The following is a 26,981-nucleotide window of genomic DNA, read 5'->3' as shown; positions in this document are numbered from 1 at the left end:
CAACTTTTTACCAAAATTCGAGCGCCTAGCTATTAAAGTCTAAAAAGTGTCGAGAAAATAATATGATCACCATTAATATATAGTATTTGGGTTTTTTCATAAAATCGCAAGCGGGAGACAAGACTTATCATATTATGTCTCAGATTTGGAAATCAGTTTTATTGTGTTAGAATTAGCGGCAATACTAATTGAAACAGTTTTGCTACGGCGCTTGCTTATCAAGCTTATCTTGGGGTAGTTCCTTCATTACTCATGTTTTGCTGAAGCCTTCAATAGTAAACTTGGAAAAAAACAGAGTTAACCTACTTATTGAAAACTGCGTGAAATGCTACCATTATGCATAATAAAAAGATAACATTTGAAATCATAAAGTAATAATATCCAATATTATTTTGTTAAAGCTAGATGTGTTAATATGTCAATAGCAAAAGAAAGGTAATAAACTTAACGAGTAAAATAAAAAACATGTAGTATAAAAAATAATCTTAAGAGAAATTGCAATTAATTTTATAAGTTAATGAGTCAATATTGTTGAAAACGGCGCATATCTTTCGGATTATTTGAGTGTGTCATAGTTGTTTTGTTCAATAAAATTTGAGGCCAAATTGTTAAAATGATACGATTCCCCAAAATTTGAAGCTCATAAACGTAGAGTATATGGTAAAAGAAACTGATAAGAATCATATAAGCGGCACTGTAAAAACAATTTCAAAAAATCCAAACCTTCCTTAATAATGGTGACTGTTGTCGAGTGATAACTGATAAGGCCGAAGCCATGGACTAGTATATAAGCCTTGGCCCATGGGGTTTGGGGTTCAGTGAAAGAGAAAATTTTAAGCAAAATGAATCCGATTAGTATTACGACTTTAGTATTGCTAATATGCAGTGCTATCGGCCAAATTGAAGGCCATGGCATGATGTTGAGTCCAGTGGGTCGATCCTCACGTTGGCGCTACGATACCTCAGCTTCCAAAAACTATGATGATAATGCACTCTATTGCGGCGGCTTTTGGGTATGTACTATTTCTAACTGGTATACTAGTTATTCTGTTCGAAAGAAAATGTAAGGAACATACTCAACAGCCGAGGCAATACAACCATATTCGTCCATATGATGACCTAGATTTCAGAGACTATAAACGATAGAGATACAATTTTATTGACAACACTTGTTATTGTTGAATATCCACGAAGAAAAACAAATAACACCATACAAAAAGAGCTACAGTTTTTGTGATTCTTGTTCGCGATCAGAAAATAAACTTAGAAGTTATTAACGAAGTATTTTTATATGACAGAAACCGTCAGCAGAAGTTAGGACTCGATTGGTTGACAATATATTGACAACGTTGACAACGTATATTTCTTTAGGTATATTTTAAATGGAAGTAAAGTGAATTTAAATTACTTAAGTGATTTTGCTTAAACCCTTAGTAGTATATTTATATACGAAATACAACTTTTGGTATGTTGTTGCTATATTAATTTGGTATATATTTATGTATCAACAGAAATACTGCGCTGTGATGACTTCTTATATTATTTTATTGTTTTTGGTATATTTTAAATGTAAGCAGAGTGAATTGAATTTATTTAAGTGTCTCATGATTTTGTTATAAGCCCCTAGTAGTATATCGATATACGATATACATTTTTTAGTATGTTGTATTACTTTTTGGTATGTTATTTTGATGCAGTGTAGTATTTTTGGTATATCAATTTGGCATATTGTATCATTATTTGTTATATTAATTTGGTATATTGCAGCATTCTGGTATATTAATTTGGTATATTGTAGTATTTTGGTATATTAATTTGGTATATTGCAGTATTATTTGGTATAATAAGTTGGTATATATCAACAAAAATACCGCACTGTTTTGATTTCCAATAGATTTGGTTATATTCCTTTGCTAAACACTATTGCTAAGTATTGTCGAAATATTACTTGCAGAAACAAACAGAGAACGATGGCCAGTGTGGACTGTGTGGAGACGATTACAGTCTCAGCCAGCCGAGACCCAATGAGAACGGCGGCACATATGGTCAGGGTGTGATTGTCAACAGCTACATTGGAGTGAGCACATTCGACGTAACCGTGCAGATAACCGCAAATCATCTGGGCTACTTTAGCTTCCATTTGTGCAACTTGGATGAGGCTGGAAGTGAGTCTGAGGACTGTTTCAACCAGCATCGTTTGCTATTTGCCGATAACAGCGATCGCTTAGATATTGGATCCACAACGGGCACCATTGTTGCCACCTTGCAAGTGCCCAGTGGCGTCACCTGCAAGCACTGCGTTCTCCGTTGGACTTACACAGCGGGTAAGATGTCGAGTACTACGAAAGTGTATCCATCAAATTCAATTTACTAATTCCATGCTAGGCAATAACTGGGGAGTGTGTGAGGATGGCAGCGGTGCCATGGGCTGTGGTGCCCAGGAGAACTTTAAAAACTGTGCCGACATCAGCATTCTGAGCTCCCTTCGTGCCATCGTCGAGAGTTCTGTACAGGCAGAGTTACCTGTAGCTGTTCCCGAGGAAACTGTCGTCTAGAGGAAGGAACTTTCTTCCCGATCCAATCTCAATAAGTCATATTGAACAGAACTGAATTATTTTTTGTTATGAATGCAATTTTCATTTTATTCAATAAATTTATTATAATTTATGTATGTATATGTATAAACTTTTTGTTGCACGTGTTGTCGTTCATGTGGCAGGTAAGTGTGTGTGTGTGGGTGTGAGTATGTGTGTAGTGTTAGTGTGTGCGTGTGTGTGCATCTAATGAGTGGAGCCGTGTGTCCATAAAAAATGCAAATATCCTGCTGCAAATCGAGTTGTACATGAAAGTTTGTGTGAATGCATTTTGAAAGCCTCTTCCCGAAAAATATGCAACGGTCAGCACACATTTGTATTAAATATTAAATATTTATAAATATGCTATTGTATATATATATATATGTGTGTGTGTATGTATGTATATACTAAATATGTATGTATGTCGTAATTTGTAATTTGTTTGTTTGCTTAAAAATATGTTCACAATAACTGCTTAGTAATTACATCTGTTCACACAAATGAAATACTTTGTTAATCTTTTTATAATATTGATTTCTGTAGCATTCTCTTTTTTTATATTTTTTTTACAAAGCGTTCAGGTCGTTGGCAAATTATAATTCGAATGGAATTTCACTACTTGCACTCAACTTAATTTAAGAATTGTGCAATTAATTACTTAATATAAGCACATTTCAATATGCATGTAGTTAAGTATATTTGTTTAACAATCAACCAAACAAATTGCAAACAACATTGTTTTTTTTTGTAACGTTTTTATTTTGTTTTGGTTTTTGTAATATTATTTTTTTTATTTATGCTTTTTGTTTCTTTTTAAGGATTGCCGCTAGAAATTTCATCAAATTGTTTTTTGCATATATTTCGAATCTTTTTAACCCCGATCTACAATACTTAAGTAAGTACACATTTCCAGATTAAAAACTATAAAAACATCTTCAATTTGAATCTCTGCGAATCATTTACAGCAGAATTCTAGTTTCATTTTCATTTGAAATTCGAGTGTTCTTTAAAAGCATTTAAAATACAGTTGTGGTTTATATTTTCGTTTTCGTTTTCTTTTTTTTTTTGTTTTTTCTTTTTTTGGGGGTCTTTGAAAAAATATATAGTACATATGTATGACTTATATCCTTCAAAATGTGGTTTCTACAATAACTTGTAAAAGCACCTTGTAAATTTTACACAAGCTTCTGCAAATTTTACTCACTTGTTCCATATTTTTCATCATTATTTTTTTTTACGTTTTTCACATTTTTTGTTTTTGTTTTTTTTTTTATAAATAGCTAAATATTTTATTTTGCTTTCAAAAATGTAACATTATACAACACTATCTGTTTTTAATACCTGAATTTTAGAATTTTGTATCCGAAACGCCATTTTTGGTTTGAGTATGTGTGAGGATGTCATCGAGATTTGTTTTCTTTTTTTACTCTCTGGTTCATTGTTTGTTCTGTTCCAGTTTTGCATCATAAAAATTTTGTTGGGTCGAAATTGTTGATTTGCCAAAAGGGGTTTTCATCTTGATTTTCATTGTATACGATTTGTATTTGAAGTATAAGTTCTCAAGTTGTTCTCTTTTTGGTTGTAGCTAAAACTAGTATGTCAAGTTCATTTGTGGTGAATTATACATTGCGATTCTATGTTTTGCCCAATATATTAGCGGCTTGCACTTATCTTAATTGACTAATTTGAATGCCGACAGAGTTATGGAAGGAAGTATGATTGGATTATCCATCCATCCATTCAGTGTGTTCAGATTGGAATTGGAATCGGAATCGGGGTTGGGTTCTATTACACTAGAGCTTGCTTGTATTTGTTACGTATTACGAGTATGATTTTAATAGAGTATTCATTGGCACAAATTCGCTATCTGAGTTCCGGTCTAGCGTGTTTAGTCGCTTATCAGTAATGCTTAGTTTCGCTTAGTTTTAAGATGTGTTCAAACCAAATACTAAATTCAGATTCTAGTATTTTTCGAAGCAACAATAAAGATCACCAATGATTCATTGTGCTCGAGTTTTATGCATACTCTTTTTACTTTAATTTATAATCATTTGTTAATGCATCTCTGCAATAATTTCACACGCATAATTTGCTTATAAACTTTGTTTTATTCTTTTTTTTTTTTTTTTGATTAACATTAACACGCTAAAATGTTTTTATCATATAAAATTTTGTTTTCAACTAATTGTAGGAAACATAAAGACTAAAATAACTATAATTAAATTATAATTAAGTGCAGCTTTAAAAAGTTGTAATCAATTTATTTAATAACTAACCATTACACAAATTAAAAGAGTGTCTGTGTGGGTGTGTGTTTGTGTCTGCATTAGATCATTAACTATGGCCAAGTGAATTAAGAGACTGCGCAAAATAAAAAAAAAAAACAGATTCTAGCATAATTTAGGGAGAATATCTTATATCGAATATGGAGAACATTTGATACATGCATACAATTTAAAAAATAGGATAAATCAAAATTAGATTGAAAGAAAAATACAATACATTTGCACGTTTAACAGACACAACACTTCAAGTTGTACACATATAATAATACAAAGTTTCTGGCATTTCATTTTGCTTCTGCTTTTGCTTGCGAAATAATTATCGAGAATTACGCCATTGAATATTTGTTGTCAATGCTTTCAAATTTGTTTAAAGCTTGTTTAATAACTAAGTGTACAATCTAACATAAAATATGGTAGTATAATAATTATTGTTGAAAGCCAAAATGTATTTATTTAATTTACAATTAAACGCAGTCACACACTCTATTTATACAATTAAATAAGCGAAACTCCACAGAGCTACGTAATTTAAAATTAAATTTGTAAAAATAATCATAAAAAAACAATTAGAATATTGATATATCAAGTATTGCAGCAACAGTGGAAGACAGTTTTGTGTATCATAATTTTCATTCTGTTTTAAATTGCAAATGTTTATTGCTGTTGTTGTTGTTGTTCGATAGACAGTTTTGCACTTGTTGTTGTGTTGTTTATTTGCTGAATGATCCGTCTAACAACTGTATATAATTATGTGTGGTATTTATATAAATTAAATTTGTTTATTCAAATTAAATAGACAACAGTGTAAAAAAGCCAGAAAATAGTACAAGAATAAAAATAATAGTAATAATGATAATAATAATAATAATTAAAATAGTAATGTACATACAATTTAAAAAAAATGTTTCACTTTTTCCAATTGCAATTTGCCAATGAAAAAAGCTGACAATTTAAAAGCATTTTGCGGTGCGGTTTCTTTTCATTCTAAAACCGTTATGACTAATTATACAATACATCTACAATTTGTTTTGCAATATATAGATTACAATTTTCGTTAACGTTCTCAATTTAACTTTGTTTTCTTATCGTTTTGTTGTTGTTTTATACAATTCTTGTGCTAAATACACTTCAAAATTAATGTGCAATTTAAGTTAGGTTTAATGCTTATGCGCTATTTCGGTTTCGGTTTTGTGTTCTGTGTTTTTGTTTTAGCTTTCGATTTCGTATTTTCTGTTGTTACGGTATTCATTGCGGTTGCTAATTTGTTTTTGTTTGTTTTGACTGTAAATTAATAACTAAATCATTATACAATGCTTCTTCTATTATGTATGTTCTTCATATATATGCTTCAAAAATTCTATGTATCTTCCAACTAGTAATTTCTTTCCTTACTTTCCTTTCTTTTTGTTTTATTTTATTAAGCTGCTTAATAAATTCACTTCCTCTCAATATTTATGTTGCTGTTCTTTTCCTCTCGCTTCGTTATACGTGTAGTACATATTGTAATTAAAATTTGTAATTTTTTTATCCTTTCGATTTAATATATATGTAGTTTCCTTTCTTTTCTTTATGTTCAATATAAACTATTTCTCTTGTTGCCTTTATGCATCTGATGCATGTGCTGTATCTTTCTGAATGTGGATGTATTTCGGTGTATGTGTGTTTGTGTGTGTGCGTTGCTGCAATTATTGTTGTTTTGCTTAATTCGTTTACTAATTTTAAGTAATTTGTCACTCGCAGCTAATCAAATTCGTTTACGTCCTGATCGTCCTGACTGATCCTGTAATCCGTTAAAGCGGCGTCTTACATTTTCTCACTTGTACTTGGTATCATTATCGTTTGGCTTGGTTCCATGGCTCGCCTGTGACAGACTCTGCTGTTGTTGTTGTTGCTCGGCGTATTGCAATTGCTGCTGTTGCTGTTGTTGTTGGTGTTGATGTTGTTGGTGCATACCTGCCGTATAGTAATATGGAAAAACATCTATACAATGTTTTTACAATAGAAAATAAAACAAATTAAAACATGAAAAAGAAATCCTCACAAGCAAAAGTAGTCTAAAGGAAAACATCAAAATTAATTAGGCTATTAAATTATTGTGGCTTAAACATTTTCTACGCAACGTTTAAAGATCAGAACAGATTACAAGTACACATTTTGGAAATCATTTTCTAAGCAAGGTTTAAAGATCAAAACAGATAAAAGTACACATTTTGGAATTCAGTTTAACAGATGTTTTCAAAGCAAAAGCTTGTTACTACAATTAATCCTACTTTTCAATGTTGATTACCTGACGCCGCTGTATTCAGATTGGCGCCCAGCGTGGCTGAAGACGAGTTGGAGTCCGATTGTGGCGTGTAGACCTGATTTCCCAGCGCCTTCTGGCGTACCTCGCGTATCTTCAGCTGCAGATCTTGCTTGCGTGGAAAGACATCGATGTGTTTGGTCTGCAATCGAATACGAAATTCACACAATAAGTCGATGTATATTATCAATAGCTTATTTGCTATGCAAAAACGCACCTGGAAGGCAATGGTTGCCTGTGTGGTTGGGAACATGCCGTGATCGTTGAACAGTTGCATGACCAAATTGCGACGCGTCTCCAACACTCGGCGGTGTCCCTTCTCGCTGGCATCGGAGCGTGCGCTCTGCAACGGCGTTTTGGGCGTGCGGGGGGATCGACCCGTTTGATCGGCGGTCTCGAGTTCTGCGGCAAATTGAAGATTAATTCCAGAACGGCTATCGCAATAATGTGGACTATGTGCTTTACCTCTCAGATCATTGTTAAAGTCCGCACCAAAGAAACGCTGTGTGGTTGTCGGTGGCGCCGAGGCGGGCTCATCAATCGAATCATCCTCGCCCACTGTTGTGCACACAAAAGGATGGGGACACAAAGAAACAAAAGATTGGGATTCAATATTAGTCACACGTCCTGTTGTCTCGGGTTAAACATTCATCACATACTCAGCTTCTGCACTGGCGGCGGCACAGCGTTCTTCTTGCGATAGTTGGTGCCATAGACGCGAGGCGAGGATGGCACTGCAATGGCGCTAGGCGATTGGCAATCTTCTGGTTTGAACTGCGGCAGAGCCCTGTACTTCTTGTCAAAGTCCACTTGCTTGAGCACGCTATAGAAAATGAGTTCAATTAGATATTCTTTTGCATTTACTCTTTACTCTCTTGCACTTACTTGTTTACTTCATCGCTCTTCTTTTTGTGAGTCACAACGGCAGGTGCCGAGGCGGGCACATTCCTCAACGGCGACTTTGAGAGTACGCTCGGATTGTTACTGCCAACCCCGACGATGGCCGTTGGCGTTAGCGGCAACTGCTCATCGCTGTTGGGCGTTGTGGTCGATGAGGTGGGCGTGGGCAAAGCGGAGCTGAGGCTGCTGCTATTCACATGTCCGATAATCGGCGACGAGGTGGCTCCCTCCGTCATCGTAGGCGAGTGCAGTTTGCGTCCAATGTGCTGCCCATTGCTGCCTCCGTATACGCCACTCCCATTGTTGTCCGATTTGCTTTGAGCTGCAAGGCAAAATAACGCACGTTAGACAAACTTCTCTGAAAAAGGCAGCCAAAGACAGGTTACTCACATAAATTCTTGCGTCGCTGCAGCGGAGCACGTCCCAGTTGCGCTGGCGTCGGCGCCAACACAAACTGATGACCATCGGCATCCACATCCACATCGACATCGGTGTCCTCGGCAGCATTTGTGTCGCAACTGCTGCGCTTGCTTGCCGAATCGGGCGGTGCACTCAGATGATATGTCGCCGACTTCGGTGTGGAGGGCATTGATTTATACGACGGCGAACTGGCCGGCGGCTGCTCCTGGCTGTGCTGACTGCTGGGCGCATAGCCATGCAACAACATTGCCGCCTGCGCACTAACCGGAGGCAACTGCGGCGCTCCCTGCACCCCGAGGCCACTGCTGTGCTTCTTGAAGAGGTAGCCGGGCGAAAAAGCGTCTTGCAGCTGCAAGTGCTCCAAGCTGGGAGTGCTCGGCTGATGCGTACGTGGCAGCATCTGATACTGTAATAGATAAGTCACGGAAACTTATAAATCAAAATCTACTTTTCTTACTTATAAATAGATTAAAAGCAATTAAATCTCTACGACTTTAAATTTAGACTATAAACATAATTTGCTAATCATTAACTAATTTATTATCTGGTATTGCTGATTTCATTAATCAGCTCAAAAGTATGCTGCAGAATTATTTTCCCATAAAAATAAATAAATGTATTCCAAACTTCAAGAACAATGCTAATATGGATTTGTTTTGTCTAGGTTTTGAGTTAGAAAGATTTTAGTGTTTGCAAGAAGTAATAATATATTCAATTTAAGAAAACAATATTTAGAACCCAATTTGTCGTTTTCTACTTAAATAATTTGTAATTTATGAAAACAATATACGGAAAAAAATAAATAACTTTTAAATGAAAAAGTATTTACAAAAACCACAATAATGAAATATATTTCATTAAACTGATTTTTATTTTCGAATATTTAAAAAAAAAATATTGACAAATATGATTTTTATCTTATTTTATTTGTAGGTATCAGAAATAAGAGTAAAGACCTCGATTTCTCATTTAATAAGTATTTTATTTTCATTAAATATCTAAATTTAATAATATAAAAATATCATACGGATTGAAAACATATCCTAAAATTTTTATATGTAGTTCTTTATAGATTTGCACTTACCGGATGACTCATGGTGAAGTACATTTTCTGCGGAGGCGTTGGACCGGCTGCACCCAGAATTTGAGCTGGTGCCGAGGCTGGAGGCGTGGCAATGCTGGCTGCCGCATGCCCCAAACTGACCGCCGCCGGGGAGTTGGGCACACAGGCTTGATGAGCTGCGGATGAGTTTGAGTTGATCATAAGAATGGTCGTTGCATCGCTGTTATTATTTTTGTTATTGTTTGGAGTTTTGTTATTGTTATTGTGGCTGTTGTTGCTGCCACTGCTTGGGGCAGACTCGACAGTGGCCGTTATGGTTAGTTCATTGGCTTTATTAGTACTATGATTTGTTGGGGCCATCGCCTTGGTGAGCACAGTTAAAGTGGGCGTGGTCGTTGTTGCCGTCGTGGTCAGAATGCGTGTGTTCGCCGGCAGCGTGATCTTGTTGCACGCATTGATGCTGATGAAGGACAATGGTCGCAATGTTGCCGTCGTCGCATTGGAGACGGCAACATGTTGCTGATTGTAGCTGTTGACATCCGTGATCAGCAACATTGTTGCCGGTTGCTGTACACTTGTTGTCTCTGACAACGGTTGTTGTTGTTGCTGTTGCTGCTGAGCACTTTCTGCAATGTCGCTGTTGTTGTCGTTGGCGTTGTCATCCTCGTCATCGTCATTGCCATGCAAAGTGTCCAACACCAGAGCATCGTATAAAATGGCGGCGCGTCCCGTTGCTTTGCTCGTCGCATCTTGCAGTGTCAACAATTTGCGTATTATCGACGTTTTCGTTGGTTGGTTGGTGTTTGAATTGTTTGTTGTAGTTGTAGTTGTTGTTGTTGCAGCAGCATTATTGAAATTATTGGAAAATTTAATAAGTTGCTCGTTACTGTGACTGATTGATGTGGCTGTTGTTGTTGTCGTTGTGATTGCTGTTGTTGTCATTGTCTTTGTCAAAGTTGTTGTTGCTGTTGTTGTTATTGTTAATGGTGGTGGTGGAGTTGGTGTCAATGTTGTGGCTGATGATGTTAATGTTGTTGATGTCGGAGCTTTTGAGCTTTTGAAAAACAATGGCGGCGGTGTGTTGTGGTGTTGTTGTTGTGTGTGTTGTTGTCGTTGCAGTTGTAGTTGTGAATGTAAAGTTTGTGCTGTTTTTGCTGTATGTTGTGTACGTATAATGGTGAAATGATTGCGCGACTGCGGCGTCGCAGTCGCAATGATCGTCGACGTCGACGCCGGCGTCGGCGTTGGCACGCGTGTAATAACTGTGGGCGGCGTTTCGACGCGACGCTGATGCAGATGCTTTAGCTGCTGATGTGGTGAATTTGCCGGCTGCAGCGGCGTCAGCGAGCGCACAATGGTGAATTGCTTGCGCTTCAAAAGCGGCGCTTGCACTTGTACTTGACTTGCATTGGAGGGGGGCGTGGGAGTTGGCGTGACCGAAGGCACAGGCGCAGGCGCAGGTAAGGGTGTGGCTGGCTTAACAATTGTATATTGAGCAATATCATCGAAATCTGTCGTCACACGCGCCAACTCATCCATAAACTGTTCGTCATCATCGTCATCATCTTCGTCGTCCTCGTCATCTTCATCATCTTCGTCCACATACTCTTCGCCTATAAGTTCAGTTTCCAATTTGTGTTTGTGCTCATTATTTGTTTCGCTTTCGTCCTCGCTCGCATTAGCTTTCTCTTGTGTCTTTTGCTTTTCTTCGCGTTCTTTAGCTATTTTGTTACCGTTTTTTTTTTTTTGTTTGGGTGAGATGTGATTTGAAGCGCAAGTGAGAGACATAGAAATGAACAAAGGTAAAAGCGCGGGCGATACAGAGAAAGAGGAAAAGAGACAGAATTGATCGATTGCATGTGTTGTAGATGGTGGGCGACGTGAGGTGAGTTTATGTTCGTTGTGTGTAAGTATGGTGAGTAGGTGAGAAACAGAGAGAAAGATGTTATATGCAGAAAGTATTTTGAATACAAAATCAAAATGATTTACGGGCGAGGGGCGGGGTGGTGGTGTGGGCGTGGTTGAATTGTCATAAATTTGTCGTTGGTGTAAACAATACTATTACATAATCGTGCAACACAACAAAATCATATCGTATACTCAACAAATCATAGTATTACAAATAAAGCCAATTTGTTCGATTGTTTTATGCTAGAAAACAACAGAAGAGCTCCAACTTAAAACTGAAGAAAATAAAATTAAAACTATTCCGTTGCTTTGAGCTAGCCAGTATCTAAGAAATTTCACTTAACCTTTAAGATATGTGATTCTTTTTATAAATAATATCTAAATGGACAATTTTAACAAAAAAATATATTAACTCTAATATTTATGATGCTTTTTATAAAAAGTATTATCTCTGTTTAATAAATATCACATTTTCTCTTAATCCTTAAGATGCTTGATAAAAAAAAAATAAATAGATTTTCAGATTTAATACGACTATGATATGATTCGACTTTAAGAAATATAGATTTCCTTTTCTTTTTTTAAAGTGATATTATAGTTTGGTAATCAAATAAGTGATCTGTCAAGTTCCGTTTTTAGTTTTCAAACTACAATTACAGATTTTGTAGTCTTCTACTGTTGCTAAAGAAACAATTCACACAATTTTGATCAAATTAAAGAATATATTTCTTGGAATATTTACAGAGGTGACAGCGAGTCTATCATATTTGTAATGTCGTCATTTTAATTTAAAATATATCCGTATATAAATATATAATTTTTGCTTTTCTAATCTTATTCTTTAAGGAACATTATCAATGGACTGTCTACATTACATATTTCTCAACAAATTAACACTTAAAACTGTTGGCTAGCTCAAAGGAACAGTAGACGGAGTGAGAAGGGTAAACATAGTTCAATTGAAATTATTTCTATGGTAAGCTGGGTTGGAAAACTCACCTCTCACATCAGTGGGACTGCAGAGGGCATGATGGATGGGATAATGAAATTGCTTCTGGCTGTGCGCCGTTGCATTTGGCACATTGAAATTGAAGATCGCGCCGACAGCATTTGTGGGCGGTGGCGGAGCACTGATCACGCCTCCCGGGGGCGGGGCACCATTCAGTTTATAGGGCGATGGTGGCTCCTGTTTGATGTCCTCCTGCTTGATGTGAGCAGCCTGCAGTTGTTCATCCGATTTGCAACCCGTTGATGAACTGCTGCTGCCCTTGGGACTAATGGGCATTGACTTGAAGGCGCCGCCTGTTGAGAGTAGATCCGCAAAAAAAAAGGAAAACAAAATTAGCAACTGTTGCTGATGGCATTAAATGGATTTAGTGCTTGCTCGCCTGTGGGTTGGAATGGTGTTACACCGATTGGATTCTTGGGACTAGTGTAGTGCGTATACATGGGCATTTGTGGATATTGCAGCATCGTGCTCTCCAGTCCCGGATGCGCCTTGATTGCCTTCGGCTTCAGCGTTATCTCACGCTCAGCGCCAGCGCCCGTTCCTGTTGCTGTCGCTGGAGCAGACATGGCCTGGCCATTGCAGGCACTCGAATGATCCTCTTGAATGCGCTGTGAAGCAGAAGGAAAAGAATTAGCATGGAGTACAAAGCTATATCAAGCACTAGCAACTTACTTGCTCCGCGTCCGCCTGCTTGCGATAGTCAAAGGGCGCTTCGTCCATGTCCAAGTCGTTGACGCGTTCGCGACATTGCAAATCCAGTTTGTTGTTGCTCGGCTGCTCATCCACTTCCACCACCAGCATCTGCTCATCCTCATCCGAATGCAGCTCGTTCTTGGGCAGCTTCACTTTGCCATTCCCATTGCTGCTCTGGCTCTGCACTTGGCTGCTGGCGATCGTGGTGGGCGTGTCGTCGCAGGCAATGTTATAGTTGTCAATGGTCAGCGGTATGATGTCGCCTTGCATTTCGGCTGCCTGAGCACCGCCGCTGCCGCTGCCGCCTGGCGTGGATGGACACATGTCGTCCTCCAGCGAATCGGAGCCATCCACCGACACTAGACGCTGCTTGACATCGCCGCTGCCGCCCAAAGCATTTGCCGCTGCAGCAGCGCCGCCTTTGCCACCGCCCGTCGAGGATTTGCGACGATCCTTGGAGCACCATTTCCAATCGGGATGGAGCTGAAAATGCGCATCCTTCACCGATTTGGCCAGCTCATGGTATTGCGCCTTCTGCTCGGGCTTTAGAGCGTACCACCATTCGCCAAGGATCTTGCTGACTGTGCGATTGTCCTGATTGGGATGCTTCTTGTGCACCATCTTGCGATGCTTCTTCGAGAAGATCATGAAGGCGTTCATCGGACGGCGCACCTTCTTCTCCGCTGCTTTAGCCGTCGTCGGCTGTTGTTGCTGCTGTTGTTGCTGCTGCTGCTGTTGTTGTTGCTGCTGCAGCGCACTCAGTGATTGACTGCGTCGCTTGGCTGCTGAAGTGGTTGGTGCACCTGCCACACCATCGCTGGCATCGTGGCACTCTTCCAGCTTGCGTATGTTGCTGTTGTACGTGGGCAATCGCATTGTGTTGCCGCTGTTGCTGCTGTTTTCTTGCCATTCGATGTGGTTGCTGTGACTGCTGTGCTGTTGCTGTGCGACTCAAACACATCGTCGTCTAGCTGCTCATCCGGTTCATCAGGGTCATCCGCTGTGCTAGTGGACACCACTGTTGCTGAGGCTGCTGCTGCTGCCGCCGCTGCTGCTGCTGCCTTTGCATCGTTCATGGAACAGTTGAGTGGCTTGCCTGGCGATGACAACGGCGCAGGAACAATCAGATGATTGTTGCTAGGATTTAGCGACGATTGTTGTTGCTGCTGCTGCTGTGCTGCAACTGTTGCTGGCAGTTGTGCTGTGTGTTGCGGCGACAACTGTGGCTGTTGGTGCTGATGCTGCATCAGCGACAGGCTGTAGTTGCTGTTGGTCGTTGTCGTCGTCACCACTGTTGCTGGAGGTGCTTTGGTCATGGCCGGCATTTGCGGCAGTAGCTTGTGCCACGGATAGCTAGCCGCATTGTAGCCTGCAAAGAGCGTAAAAAGAAAGGTTGTTAATTTAATACATTATTCAAATCGAATCTCAATCAATAATTCTTAGAATTCGTTTTTGGATTTTGCATATTTTATACCAATTTATATCATATTTTATACCAATTCAATAACTTTGAATTTAGACAAATGAATTTAAGCAAAATATATATTATATATAAAATATTTTTCAACAAAAATTCTATTGTAATCCTTAAAATTTGCAAAATTGCAAAATATGAATACAATAATTTCACAGCTTATATAAATTAATGTTAATCTTGTTTGAAGCAAATGTTAAATGCTAAATTTGCACACAAATAATTTAGCATTTAGCAAAAAGCATCCTGAATTTGTATTTATTTCATAAATCTTGATACTTTAAAATTTCCTTACTATCGTCACAAAATATTGAATTAATTTGAATTGTTTTTAAATGAATGACAATATTGAAAAGCTTTAAAATTCCATTGAAATTATTTATTTCAAACTACATTTAACTGTTTATTTTTTCTGTGGATGCTAAAAAAAAATTTATAATTCATAAATAATATATTTGTTTATTAATTCTCATTTTCGATTTTTTTATCTATTTTAAAGAATAAATATTTAATAGCTTCTAATTTTATTTACTGAAGAAATATCTCTTTAAAAATAATGTTAAAGTCTCACTCATTTTCTGTAAATTGCAGTTCTTTAATTGTTTAATTTATAAATACGCTTTCATTCCCTCTCTTAGCTATGATGACATCAATTATCATAGCATATTATTGCAATTATTTAATTTGGGTTACGTTAATTTTTCCCTTTTTATTAGCTCACTCACTTTGTCTATTTATATCTCTCTTGCAATTAATATAGCACATATTTATAAAGTCTTCTATTATACAATTTTTGATTTGAATTCGTCTAAAATTGTCGATAACTTAATGTGATTATTTGTTTTTTCAATCATTTCGCGTTCTATCGATACTAAATAATCGTTATCACATTAAACTAAATGCCAAAAGTGATTGCCACATTTATGATGCCAATCAAATTGACTGATTAACGGGGGAGTTGCTACAAATTGTGGCACTTACCGTTTTTTGGCAGCGGCTTGTCCTGTGCTTGTGCCACAGCAATGGGCACTGTTGCGGATGTGGGCGTGGTTGGCGGATGTGGATGCGAATGCGGATGAAACGAAACCGATGTGGGCGGCAACGGCGGCTGTTGCTGCTGCTGTTGTTGGGCGACGGAAACGGGCAATGAATTCTGTAGTTGCGACAGTTGTGTCGCATTCACAATGACGGGATGAAATGTCTGATGACCAGCCGTGGATACCACAACATGTTGTTGTTGCTGCTGCTGAGTTGGCGCTGATTGTTGCAGTTGTTGCTGGCTGCTTGAGATGCGAATTACGCTTGTGGCATGGCCAAGACTGCTGGGCGGCGGCGTTGGCAGCGCACTGAGATGAGCGGCAGGTGGTTGTTGTTGTTGTTGTGGCGGTGGTGCATGCATCACCAGCGAAACAGCCGTTGTTTGTGGCGGTGGCGGTGGCTGCTGATGTTGCTGCTGCTGCTGCTGATGTTGACTGCTCTCCCAGCCATTGTTGTTGTTACTGCTGCTGTTGTTGTTATTGGTGTTGTACAACACTGGACTTGGTGTTGTCTTCCATTTGCTGTCCAGCGGCACAGCAGCCACAACGTTCACAAGCTGCTGCTGCTGCTGATGTGGTTGCTGTTGTTGCTGCTGGGATTGATTCGCAATGGGCGTAAAGAAGTTTTGCCGATGACTGGTCACATTGACCGGGGAGTGGGGGATGGCGTTCAGCGGCGAGGCGCCGGCATGATTCACGGGTGATGTATACGATGGCGTTGCAGAGCGTGAGCTGCTCAGTGACACTGTAGAAAGAGATAGAGAGAGAGAGAGAGAAACAGAGAAAGGGTTATCATTTGGTATCGTCTGCAATTTGTTTGCATATTTGGTTTTTGTTGTTGTGTTAGCTCATTACATAAGCATTGTAAATATAATTTAGCGCCCAGCTCAAAGTCCTGGAACGCGTTCATGTCGCTGCTGCTTCCTCCTCCTGCGCCTCCAACTCCTTTGACTCCACACTCGCTGCTCACTGAATCACTTTGATTGGCATCACTTTCTGCACATATTTTGCTTCGTATTGAATTTGCTTGAAAAAGTTTTTTTTTTTTATTTTTTTGTCGTCGTTGTCACATTCGTTTTGTCTGCTGCATTCGCATTGGTATTCACTATATTTTTTTGTGTTCTTTTTCTTCTTTATTTTATATTTGTTGTATTTTTTGCTTTTGCGCCGCGTTCCGCGTTCTGTTCTGTTCACTGTGCTGTCTTTTCTTGCCTTGCCTTTGACAGTTTTCAACATAAAATGCGACGACGACGTCAAAAGAATCCAACTGAGCGCGGCCAACGAAGCGACAGCATAAACTGAGCGCCGCCGACGCTGCTTCGCTCTCTCAAAATCATATCAATTGCTTGCTTGCTGCTCTCTCTTGTGTTCGTTCGCTCTCGACGTCCATGTTTGTTTACCTGTTGTTTGACTGTGTGGGTGCTGCTCAACGTCTGACTGTCTGTGTGCATGTGCACGTATGCCTGTGTGTTAGTGAACGCGCGCTCTCTCAAGTGCATTTTTGTTTAGGTAAAAACGAATCAAAGGCAGGGCAAGGCAAATATAACAAGAAAAGAAGAATCTGTTGCGCTTCGCACGCAGCTCGCTTTTGTTTCGGCTGCGCTGCATTGTTCGTTTCAAGTGGCGGCGTCGACGTCGCAGCAGTGTAGCTAGCGATCTCGTCTGCAGGTGCTTTGGAATGCGTATGCGTCGCTGCTCATATCGACGCTGACGTCGACGTCGCTGCGTCTGCCTTTGCTTTAACGCTTAAATCACGCTGCGGTCACACTTTCAAGTGGCTAGCTAACGTGTTTCTTGTTGTTATTATAGTTGCTGCTGCTGCTGCTGATGTCTCTGCCGCTGCACGCATACTTCAAACAATAGCACCCCTCATCGGCCACGGCCCCGAAAACACCTTAACAAAATCGACGACCTTTGTCCAAAGGGTGTGTGTGTGTTTGTGTGTATATGTGAAATGGTCAGCAGCCGCATTGCCACAATAAAACTTTATGATATGCATTTTTATAGAGAATTGGAAATGCATTGAAAGCAATGTGAAAGAATTCGCTACACCGATTGTTTAAATGCGCTACAGAATTCTTTTTCACTGAATATTTATGGAATTTTCTATACTAATTTCCCTTCCAAGTTAATTTAAAAATACATCAGAAAAATAATTCTTATCAACAAATATAAGAGGACCTTTCATATTACTGTTTTTTATCTAGTGTATTTTGCCAACTTAACATTTACCAGACGACTTAATTATTATTTTATTACATTCTGTTTACAGACAGTTCACTCGAAATTGTTTATATTTAAAGATAGCTGGGTTTAAAAAGAATGTGCAAAATATGCTATGGATCGTAATAATCTTCTCTCCCACATTTAATAAAAAGAGAAGTATTTTCCATTTTTTTTGGTAATAATGATAATAAGATTAATAAAATAGCTATTTTCAAATCAAATCCATAAAATTACTTGATTAAAAAAATCCATGTTATTAAATTTTTCTTGATTTCAAACTAATGCTAAGACTTATTTATTTGTTCTAAGGGCGCAAAATAAATCTTTTTTCTTATTCATTGTCATTGCATTCTTTAACAATTATAATTTCATTTTTTTTCTTCCAGACAATCCCAAATAATTATATCCATTAAATTCAAAATAAATCGAGTTCTTTTTATGGTATTTATTTCAACAGAAAAGTGTCAATTTTACGGTTCGAAAGGTGTTTAAGGCAGCGCGTTTAGCTGTCGGCTAAGCCCAAAAATGTAGCGCACATTTCAAGAAGCGCCATGAATAACAATCGAGAACAGTTTAGAAACCGTCAGTCGAGAGGCTGTGTAACTGTGTTGGTAATTGCGTGAACAACGATAGATTAACAGGTAAAGCTGGCGCTCATTTGAGTTCCGAGAGACCCGAGGTCGGGTCGAGTTCAGTTCAGAGTTTGGTTGGGAAAGCCAGCCTTGAAAATGAATCGCACCAAAACTATGAATAAATTTCAGACAACAGCAACATTTTTGGTTGCTTTTATGATCCATAAAGCAAGCGAGTATCGAGAAACGGAGAATTAACAACACAGCCAAGAGCTCAAAATGCGGTGTCATAAAAAGTCAAGAGGTGTGAGAGGAGAAAGAGAGAGAGAGATGCACATACCTAATACGCCGGCCACATCGGTCTCTTCCTGGTCATAGCGACCCGTGACACGATGGTTAGGCGATGTTTCCGAGTCGCGTGATGTGTCCTCATCGTTTTGCGTCTTGCTGCTCGATCGACTATCACTATAAAAGAGAGAGAGAGAGAGAGAGTGCAAACAAGAGAGACATGGTAAGAGAGTGTTCTGGAAAATGGAGAGAGAGAGTGAGTGAGTGTTTTATAGGCACCTGAGAAAGCGACCCGGACCCGTTGATGAGGGCATCGCATTGTTGTTGCCCTTCTGATTCAAATGCCTGGAACAATAGCCGCGCCGCTGAGATTCTTTCATGCACAGCGTGCAGAGACGTCGCCATTGCTTTCCATTGTACTTCTTGCGCACTCCGGATTCCGATTCCACAATGTCGCCCTTCTTGAAGCGATGCGGCGTCGTTGCCTGAGATCTGTCAACCAAAATACATTTGTACATAAATACACAAACACATACATACGAGTATGTATAATTATAATTAATGGATTGAGTGCAAGTCAATTGCCGAGGTATGAGCGAAAAAAGCACAGCGACAGCTGCGAGCGCCACTTTTGCAATCACACACCACAAGAGAGCGAGAAAGAGAGAGAGAGATTGAGAGAGCGCCAAAAAAGAACGAAAAAGTTGCATTTACGTACGTGTGCAGAAAGCATAAGCAAAATAGTATAACGGGATCATGCACGTGCTGTGTGTGAACTACAGTGAATATTGTTATTCAACTGTTGCCAATTATTGTAGTGTTGATGGAAAATGAGTGGGAAACATTATTCCATTAGAGGCAATTACAACTCTCATGTCTATGGTAAACATGTTGGATTTTTTAAATGGGGACACTACTGTAAATTGCAGTGCATATCATTTGCATATATGTATGTAACTTGTGATTACGAGGATAATATGAAATATTTGCAGTACTTGACTGGAAGTTATAAATGGAATAGTGATGTAAAATCGTATGGTCAAATCGCTCAAATTAAAATAAAGTGGGACACTACTGTAATTAATATAATAAAGCTAAACATTGAAAACCGAGTACTTTATTTGCTACACATGAAAATAAATCACCAAATGGAGACACTCATTTAAAGTAGTATTATATTGCCTAAAGAGACGCTACTGTAACGAAATCTGAAGCTATCAAATGTAGTATGTTTACTCGGCACAGCAAGGGGACACTACTGTAATTAGTTGATGTGTGTTAATGCAGCACACCACTGTAAATTCAGTGGAGTATTTTGTTACACAGCAATTGGCTATTGCTATTGCGGACACTACTGTAAAGACAGTGACGTACCTTGGAGTTGCCGGATGAGATCGTGGTGTCAGCCTCTGGTCGAGTAAGCTGGATGTGCTGCCGCGACTCTGCATGCTACTGCGCTTGCTGCAGGCGCTCATCTTCTCGGCATCCACATCGCCAGCGGCCGGCGAATATCCAATCCCGACACGCTTCAGCTCGTCATCCGAATCGTAGTCGTCGTATCCGCGCTGCTGCTGCTGCTGTTGTTGCTGCTGCTGCGCTGGCGATGGCACATGCATTTTCAGATGATGATGTGGCTGCTGTTGCTGTCCATTGCTGCCCGGCGAGATCACAATATCCGGCAGACCGTTGGCCTGCTGCTGCTGTTGGGAATGCTCGACATGCGCCAACAGTGGTGGCGGTGGCACAACACCACCCTGAAATGGCGACGTGGCTGCCACTCGGTAATACTCATGTTTTTGCTGCTGGTGCTGCGGTTGCGTTGGCAACTTGCCGTCGTAGCCCGTGGCCACAAATGCCTTGGGATAGACTGTGGCAGTGGCTGTTGCAGTTACTGTGGCCGCATCTGGCTTGCGCTTCGCTGGCGTCTGACCTGGTGTCGTCGCCGTTGGGGTCAGCTCGTTGAGCTCATCCCACCAGGGTGGCAGCAGCAATCGCAGATCGGCTCGACGCACAACCTTCGTATTGGGCTGCAAAACGAGAAGAGAAGGAATTAAACCATTGAAGCGAAAGGAGTTGAAAGGAAAACATTACTAAGAACTGTTAGTGAACCGGTTCAGTTTATTTTTTTATGGGTAGTAATTATGATTTGTTTAGTAAAATATACAAATTTAATATTTTATAAAAGCGAAAAAAGTTTCCTCAATTGTGTGTTGAGAATATTGTTCACAGTAAATCGCTATCAAACCGGTTCGGAACATTATTTTAGTTGAACTTCTAATGAAAAATTAATTTCTATTAGAGAGAATGTAAAACAGAACTAAAGTTCATTACTGAAACAGTTCAACTTAGTATTGTAGTGGAACCGAACCGTTTATGTTGTTCACAGTAAGTCGCTACTAAACCGGTTCGGAACATTATTTACGGAAAAATTGGCCACTTCTAATGAGAAATAAATTTCTATTAGAGAGAAAGTAAAACAGAACTAAAACTGATAACTAAAACAATTCAGATTAGTAATTAACTGGATCAAACTGTTAGAGTTGAGTTCGATACGATGAACCGAACCACTTCCAATGACCAAGTAATTTGGTTCAGAAAGAAAATTAATGCAAAACCGAATATTGTTATTTTTTTCTAAAAATACCTAGAATGATTTCCCAATTTTATGTTAAGAATGTTGTAAACTACTTCTGAACTAGTTCATTATCGTCATTTTAATGAAATTTATTTGGTTAATTTAAATATAAATCGAGCAGTAATAATATAAGCATATATTTTTGTTTTTATTATCAATCCATTAAGTGTTTTTCAAAGTATACAATTAACAATAATTTCTCAAAGGCAAATAATTGATATCTTCCTTAATAAAGTGAACCAAGCAACGAACTAAAATCAAATTTTTAAAGAGTCTTAATTTGGTGGAGTGTGAACAACTTATAAGCTAAAGACTAAATTTCAGAATGCAAAAAATTGATATCTTCTTGAATAAAATGAACCAGTCTACGAACTAAGTGTAAGTTTTTAAAGAAACTTAATTTAAACAACTTACAAGCTCCTCGTTGGCCAACTGCACGGTATATTGCTTGGTGCCCTGGTTGATGTCCATGAGGATGCCCTCGACGTAGACGCAGCCAACGTTGCGATCCTCCACCCGTTGCCGCACACAGACGCGTGCCTCCAGCGTGATCTAGAGAGGAAAGAGAACACATTTAGAGGAGGGACAAGATTAAGAGGGAAGGAGAAGGAAACTCACATCGGCCATTGGCGGACTGGCGTCTAGTATCACATTGTAGCGTCCTAGTTGCAACACATCCGGATACAGCTGCTGCCCAAATTCGGCTGCATCGAATTCCACGAGTATTGAAGGCGGCATGGGCGTGGCCGTGGGCGTGGCAGCTATAGTCGCGTCATGCACCTGCCGAATGATGCCGGGCGCATAAAATTTGCCCACTTTGGCCAGGACACGTGTGTTTGTCCATTCGCTGAGATCGAGTAGAGCAACAGGCTCATGTTGCTGCTGTTGTTGTTGTGGTTGCTGTTGTTCCTGTACATGTTGCTGATTGTTGTTGTGAGAGATAAAGCTAAAACGTGGTTGCTGCTGCTGCTGTTGTTGTTGTTGTTGGTAGTAGACGGGAGTGTGTGTGCGTGTTGCATGATTGATTGCTGCATGACTATTGTTGCTGCTGCTGCTGCTGGAAACATGCTGCTGCTTGGTTGCTTGTTGCTGCAGCGGCGATGTGATTATAATACGTTGCAGTTGCTGCTGCCTGATATCGTTGCTGTTGCTATTGCTATTGTTGTTGCTGCTGCTGGCGCCTGCACCTGCGACTGCGCAATTGATTGCCGAGGGCGAGACAGCAATCATGCCCCGCAACGATATGGCATGCTGCTGCACGGCAGCAACATTGCCATTGGACAACAACGCATCGCTGTTTCCATTTGTTTCGGCGGGTTTCTGCTGCTTGTGCAACTGTTGCTGCTGCTGCTGTTGTTGTTGCTGCTGCTGTTGCTGTTGCTCGGCTTTGTCTAGCTCAGCTAGATCAAATTTACGCTTCTTGGGCAGCTGTCGCGGCTGAGGAGTTGTTGCTGCTGCTGCTTGCAACTGCAATTGAGGTTGAAACAACACATGTTGCTGCTGTTGTTGTTGTTGCTGCTGCGGCTGTTGTTGATGTTGATGTGTTGCTTGTGCAGTTTCAACGGCTAATGCACTGCTTGTTGTTGTTGTGGTTGTTGCTGTTGGTATACCGGCGACTGCTGCTGCTGTTGCTGGTATCACCATTGTGTTGGCGGCAACAACAAAATGTTGCTGCTGCTGCTGCTGCTGCTGTTGTGGTTGTTGATGTTGCTGCTGTTGTTGTTGCTGTTGTTGTTGTTGTTGATGTTGGTGGTGTTTGCTTGTTATCACATAAGTTTCGCCAGCGGCAACTGCTGCTGCTGTGGCTCCTGTTGCTGCTGTTGCATTCGCAGCACTGAGCATTGTACTTGCTGTTGCTCTCCTCGTTGTTCTCGTTTCAATTGTAGCAGCAACATGTGTCTGGCTTCTCGTTCCCTCTTTAATATTGGCTAGTAATATTATTGTTATTGATGTTTCTCTTGCTGCTGTTGTGGCAATAGCTGCAATACTTGTTGTTGCTGCTGTACAACGAGGTCGCCCCCAATAATGGCAGCAACATCATCATTGGCATCGCCGCCGTCGCCGCCTGGAACGAAACGAAACGAAACGAAAAACGAATTAACATTAATCAAGTTGACAACACAGAGAGCAGAAAACCATTTAAAATCGGCGCCCAACTGGCTAAAATGTCATTTCATAATTAGTGCAATCCGCATCCTGACAATTCTCACATCCTGACGGCGCCGTCGACCTCGCCAAGCCAATAAAATTCAATCTCGCACACATAATTCATTATACTCCCCACCCAACAGCAACAACAGCGCTTCACAACTCGATAGTAATTCGATGCTGACGCGTCCTGCTGTCCGTCTGACCGTCCCTAGAAATTAGTACAACTCGGTGACTTTAAATGCGAGAGCTGTTAAACTTTCAGGAAATACTCTGTACTATATCTCTTTCAATTTAATATTTCCTAACATGAATTATATAAAGGAACTCTCTAATAGAATTTATATATATAATAAGTGCAAACTTTAATAAAAAAAAAATATATATATATAAATTTTTCAGTTTTTAGTATTCAAGTGAAATTTGTTATTTCATTGCTTATAAATTTTAAAATTTGAAATACAGTGAAGTATCTCATTGTCGGGTTCGCTCGATGTGACTGCTTGTCTCGACGAGAGCGGAAACATTTTAATTTACATCGACGAACAGTCGAGGCGTGGTCCAGCCTCTAGGATCCGCCAGAAGCGGAGGAGACGCCTTTTTATGCATGGGTACAAACACAAATGAAATACATACTCTAGGCCCTCGTCAGAATGATACTTGAAACATTTAATGCCAAAGCCGCACAGCAACACGCAGACAGACACACATACTATATAGCAGCTCAGCTCAGTACAGTTGCATACAAAGAGCGAAAATTCATCTGGCAACCCTACGGCTAACGGTTAACAGCCCCGCAACATGCTAGACACGCTGACGTCGAAAGCACACTGAAAGCACAGTGGTCATTGCATTTATTTAGCTACATTCAACAAATTAAGTGATCCAATTTATTATATATAATTCTATTTCACAAAATGTGTTATATTTTGCATGTCAATTTTACTTTTATTACATTAAGAGGTAAAATATTCAAAATAAAAATTCGATTTAAAAATGAGAGTACTTAAATTTGCGCAATTTTACTTGGTAAACGTTAAATATTTTCGCAAATAAATATTTTTAAGATTATACAAAAAAATAAACGTATTTTTTTTGTTGTCTTAAATTTGTAAAAGGATAAGATTTTTATAAATGAATTTTGAATGAAAATGTTTTATAAAGGCATTGTTTTTTTTAAGATTTTAATTTTATGAAAGTTAATTAAAATAATTATTTAGCACAGCTTAAAACGACAATTTGCTTAAAAATTTGCATATTTACAACGTTTATCTTGTGTTTTGATTTACTGATAAAACAAATATAACTTGCGACACTGTGCAGCGCAGTTGCAGCCTCGACTTTGAGGAACTTGTGCGTCAGAGCCTTGACAACAGCTATACCCAACCCTTATAACGCCCCCTCCTGCTTTGCAGTGGTGTTTGGAGGCCAACTTACAGTTAGATGGCTCGACTGCATAGCTACCAAGTCTATTATTGCGCATAGTTACCAATGGAGACTCGCTTGAATATGAATATGGAATTTGGAGGTGAAATTGCGATAAAGGTGCTGAAAATTACATGCACAAGGGCAAGGCAACGACGAGTCATTAATAAGACGATGATATCTAAATCACTGATTACGGCTTAAAGGCAGCTGCTACTCAAGTCTGTGCTATTGCAAAATTCCATATTTACACTGACGTCTGCTGAATACTCGTATTTTTTTTTTATGGATATCTATTTTGGTCTTCGTCGTGACGCATCTGAATTTTCTTCATTGCCTTTCCCCCACACAAAGTCAATCAGGCAAAGCGGCTCGAAAAAAAACTGTAGCATACTTGCAGGCTTAACGAAAATACCTCCTTGCTGAGTGTTTGCAGCGTTGCCATATTTCATGAAACCAATGCAATTCGGCTTATCACTCAAACAAAACATTATCATCATCTTCGTCTTCATCATCACCGTTCTTTCTCTCTTTCTGTTCTCGTCTGTGTCACTTCGTTGTGTGTAGGCGTAATTGCGGGAAATGACTGCCACGCCCATTGTGGGCCACACGGCAAAATAACATCAAAATCGCAAAAAAATTGAAGCAACATGGCAACAGGAATAAAAACCTCGCTCATGCTTCTGCTACTGCGCTGCCGCCGTGTGCAGGACAAGTGCAATGATTGCTTTATTTTTATTTTTATTCCATTTCTCTTTTCGCTTTTACAACTCTGCTGTTTCTGTTGCTAGGCTCAGAAAAGTTTTACAAATGCAAAGAAAAAAGCCAAAATAAAATGTGTGGGAGCTTTAGCTTTAGAGTCTATCTCTCTCGCTCCAGCATTATTGTTGTGTCATTAGCAACACAGTCAGAAGCTGCTGTGATTTGTTGGTCAAATGAATCAAAAATATTAACATATGCACAGATTTTATATACTTTGTGTTTGTGTGTAAGTGCATACATAATAATTACAAAGAGTGTTGCTGCTTGCACTGTCACCGATGCGTGCTTAAGTAAATCTGCCATACGCCTTGTTGAGTATTTCGTGTGGCCTCCTGACCCCACCCACCCACTTCAATGTGCCATGACTCGTCTGCCAATCTGTCTGCGCTTTACCGTTACTGCATTCGCATAACATCTACAACAGTGCTGGCAATGAAAGTGAGTCCACTTGTTTGTGCGGTTTCGTTAACAGTGATGGCCGTCAAAGTGTGCACACTTTAATTACTTTGAGTATAGAATACCAATAGTAATAACTTCAATGGATATGTAGTTGAACTACATAAATTAGTAATAATAACGCATATCAACTAAACATACTCAAATCTTTTTTTAATTCATAAATTTAACCGAAATAACAATGTGAAAGTATAACATATATTCTGCCAGTATTACAAAAGAGAATTAAAGCAGTTCATATTGCTAATGCTTCAACAATGATGTCCAGCATAACAATTATTATACTCACAGTTATCTTCTTATTGCTTGTCTCTCTGCATTGTTATTGTTGCTGCTCATTATTATGTGGCTAAAATCTGCAGTTGACAGTTGCTGCAGTTTTAGTAGTTGCACCTATACATTCAGACGCAACTAACCACATATACACACTCATGCATGTGAGACACAAACTCAACGATCGATCTCAATGCAGTCATGATAAATTCTATGCAAAGCATGTGTAAAAGAAACACACGCACACACACACATTAAGCTATACAAATATGCTTGTCGTATTAATTTGTTATGATATGACCGACCAATCGTATGCATCGTAATTAGACTAGACGAGTTCTTTGAACCTTAACGGCAGTTGGCCGCTTCTCATACCGTGTTTTTGGCGCCAAACATCAACGAAAGCGAAGTAAGCAAGCAAAAGTGTAAAATGCACTCTGAAGAAGCTGGCGCAAAGAAAAGCAAAAAGAAACATCGCAAAAAAAGCGTCGCTTCGCTGCTGTCGTCCCTCGCAATTACTCACTTTGCA

At 39.3% G+C, this 26,981-nt stretch overlaps 2 protein-coding genes across 2 annotated transcripts in view; one reads left to right on the top strand and one right to left on the bottom strand.

Moving 5' to 3' along the window:
- The first annotated feature begins 833 nt into the window (after positions 1 to 833).
- LOC117576083 (uncharacterized) lies at positions 834 to 2,675 on the top strand. Its single transcript, XM_034260631.2, has 3 exons — positions 834 to 1,013; positions 1,955 to 2,324; positions 2,386 to 2,675. The coding sequence occupies exons 1-3, from the start codon at positions 843 to 845 to the stop codon at positions 2,553 to 2,555; spliced, it is 711 nt and encodes a 236-aa protein (XP_034116522.1). The 5' UTR covers positions 834 to 842; the 3' UTR covers positions 2,556 to 2,675.
- A 744-nt stretch (positions 2,676 to 3,419) lies between these two features.
- Positions 3,420 to 26,981, bottom strand: part of LOC117576084 (putative transcription factor capicua) — a 63,428-nt gene continuing 39,866 nt past the window's right edge. Inside the window, 18 exon segments of the mRNA XM_052007788.1 lie at positions 3,420 to 6,841; positions 7,149 to 7,305; positions 7,381 to 7,565; positions 7,629 to 7,721; positions 7,823 to 7,986; positions 8,049 to 8,385; positions 8,454 to 8,889; positions 9,568 to 9,722; positions 12,454 to 12,756; positions 12,843 to 13,071; positions 13,136 to 14,044; positions 14,047 to 14,525; positions 15,612 to 16,412; positions 18,806 to 18,930; positions 19,033 to 19,245; positions 20,128 to 20,780; positions 21,803 to 21,940; positions 22,007 to 23,453. Coding sequence (XP_051863748.1) covers positions 6,675 to 6,841; positions 7,149 to 7,305; positions 7,381 to 7,565; positions 7,629 to 7,721; positions 7,823 to 7,986; positions 8,049 to 8,385; positions 8,454 to 8,889; positions 9,568 to 9,722; positions 12,454 to 12,756; positions 12,843 to 13,071; positions 13,136 to 14,044; positions 14,047 to 14,525; positions 15,612 to 16,412; positions 18,806 to 18,930; positions 19,033 to 19,245; positions 20,128 to 20,780; positions 21,803 to 21,940; positions 22,007 to 23,230 — 6,768 coding nt within the window. The 5' untranslated portion in view covers positions 23,231 to 23,453 and the 3' untranslated portion in view covers positions 3,420 to 6,674.

This window comes from Drosophila albomicans, chromosome 2R, assembly GCF_009650485.2.
Source record: "Drosophila albomicans strain 15112-1751.03 chromosome 2R, ASM965048v2, whole genome shotgun sequence".
In the NCBI taxonomy this organism is placed as follows: Eukaryota; Metazoa; Arthropoda; class Insecta; order Diptera; family Drosophilidae; genus Drosophila; species Drosophila albomicans.
This window is presented reverse-complemented; position numbering and strand designations above follow the sequence as displayed.

Excerpts from the sequence above, each read along its gene's own strand:
- LOC117576083 (XM_034260631.2), top strand. The coding sequence starts at position 843 with ATGAATCCGATTAGTATTACGACTTTAGTATTGCTAATATGCAGTGCT. Across the intron at positions 1,014-1,954 it reads TCTATTGCGGCGGCTTTTGG|AAACAAACAGAGAACGATGG; the intron begins GTATGTACTATT and ends TATTACTTGCAG. Across the intron at positions 2,325-2,385 it reads CCGTTGGACTTACACAGCGG|GCAATAACTGGGGAGTGTGT; the intron begins GTAAGATGTCGA and ends ATTCCATGCTAG.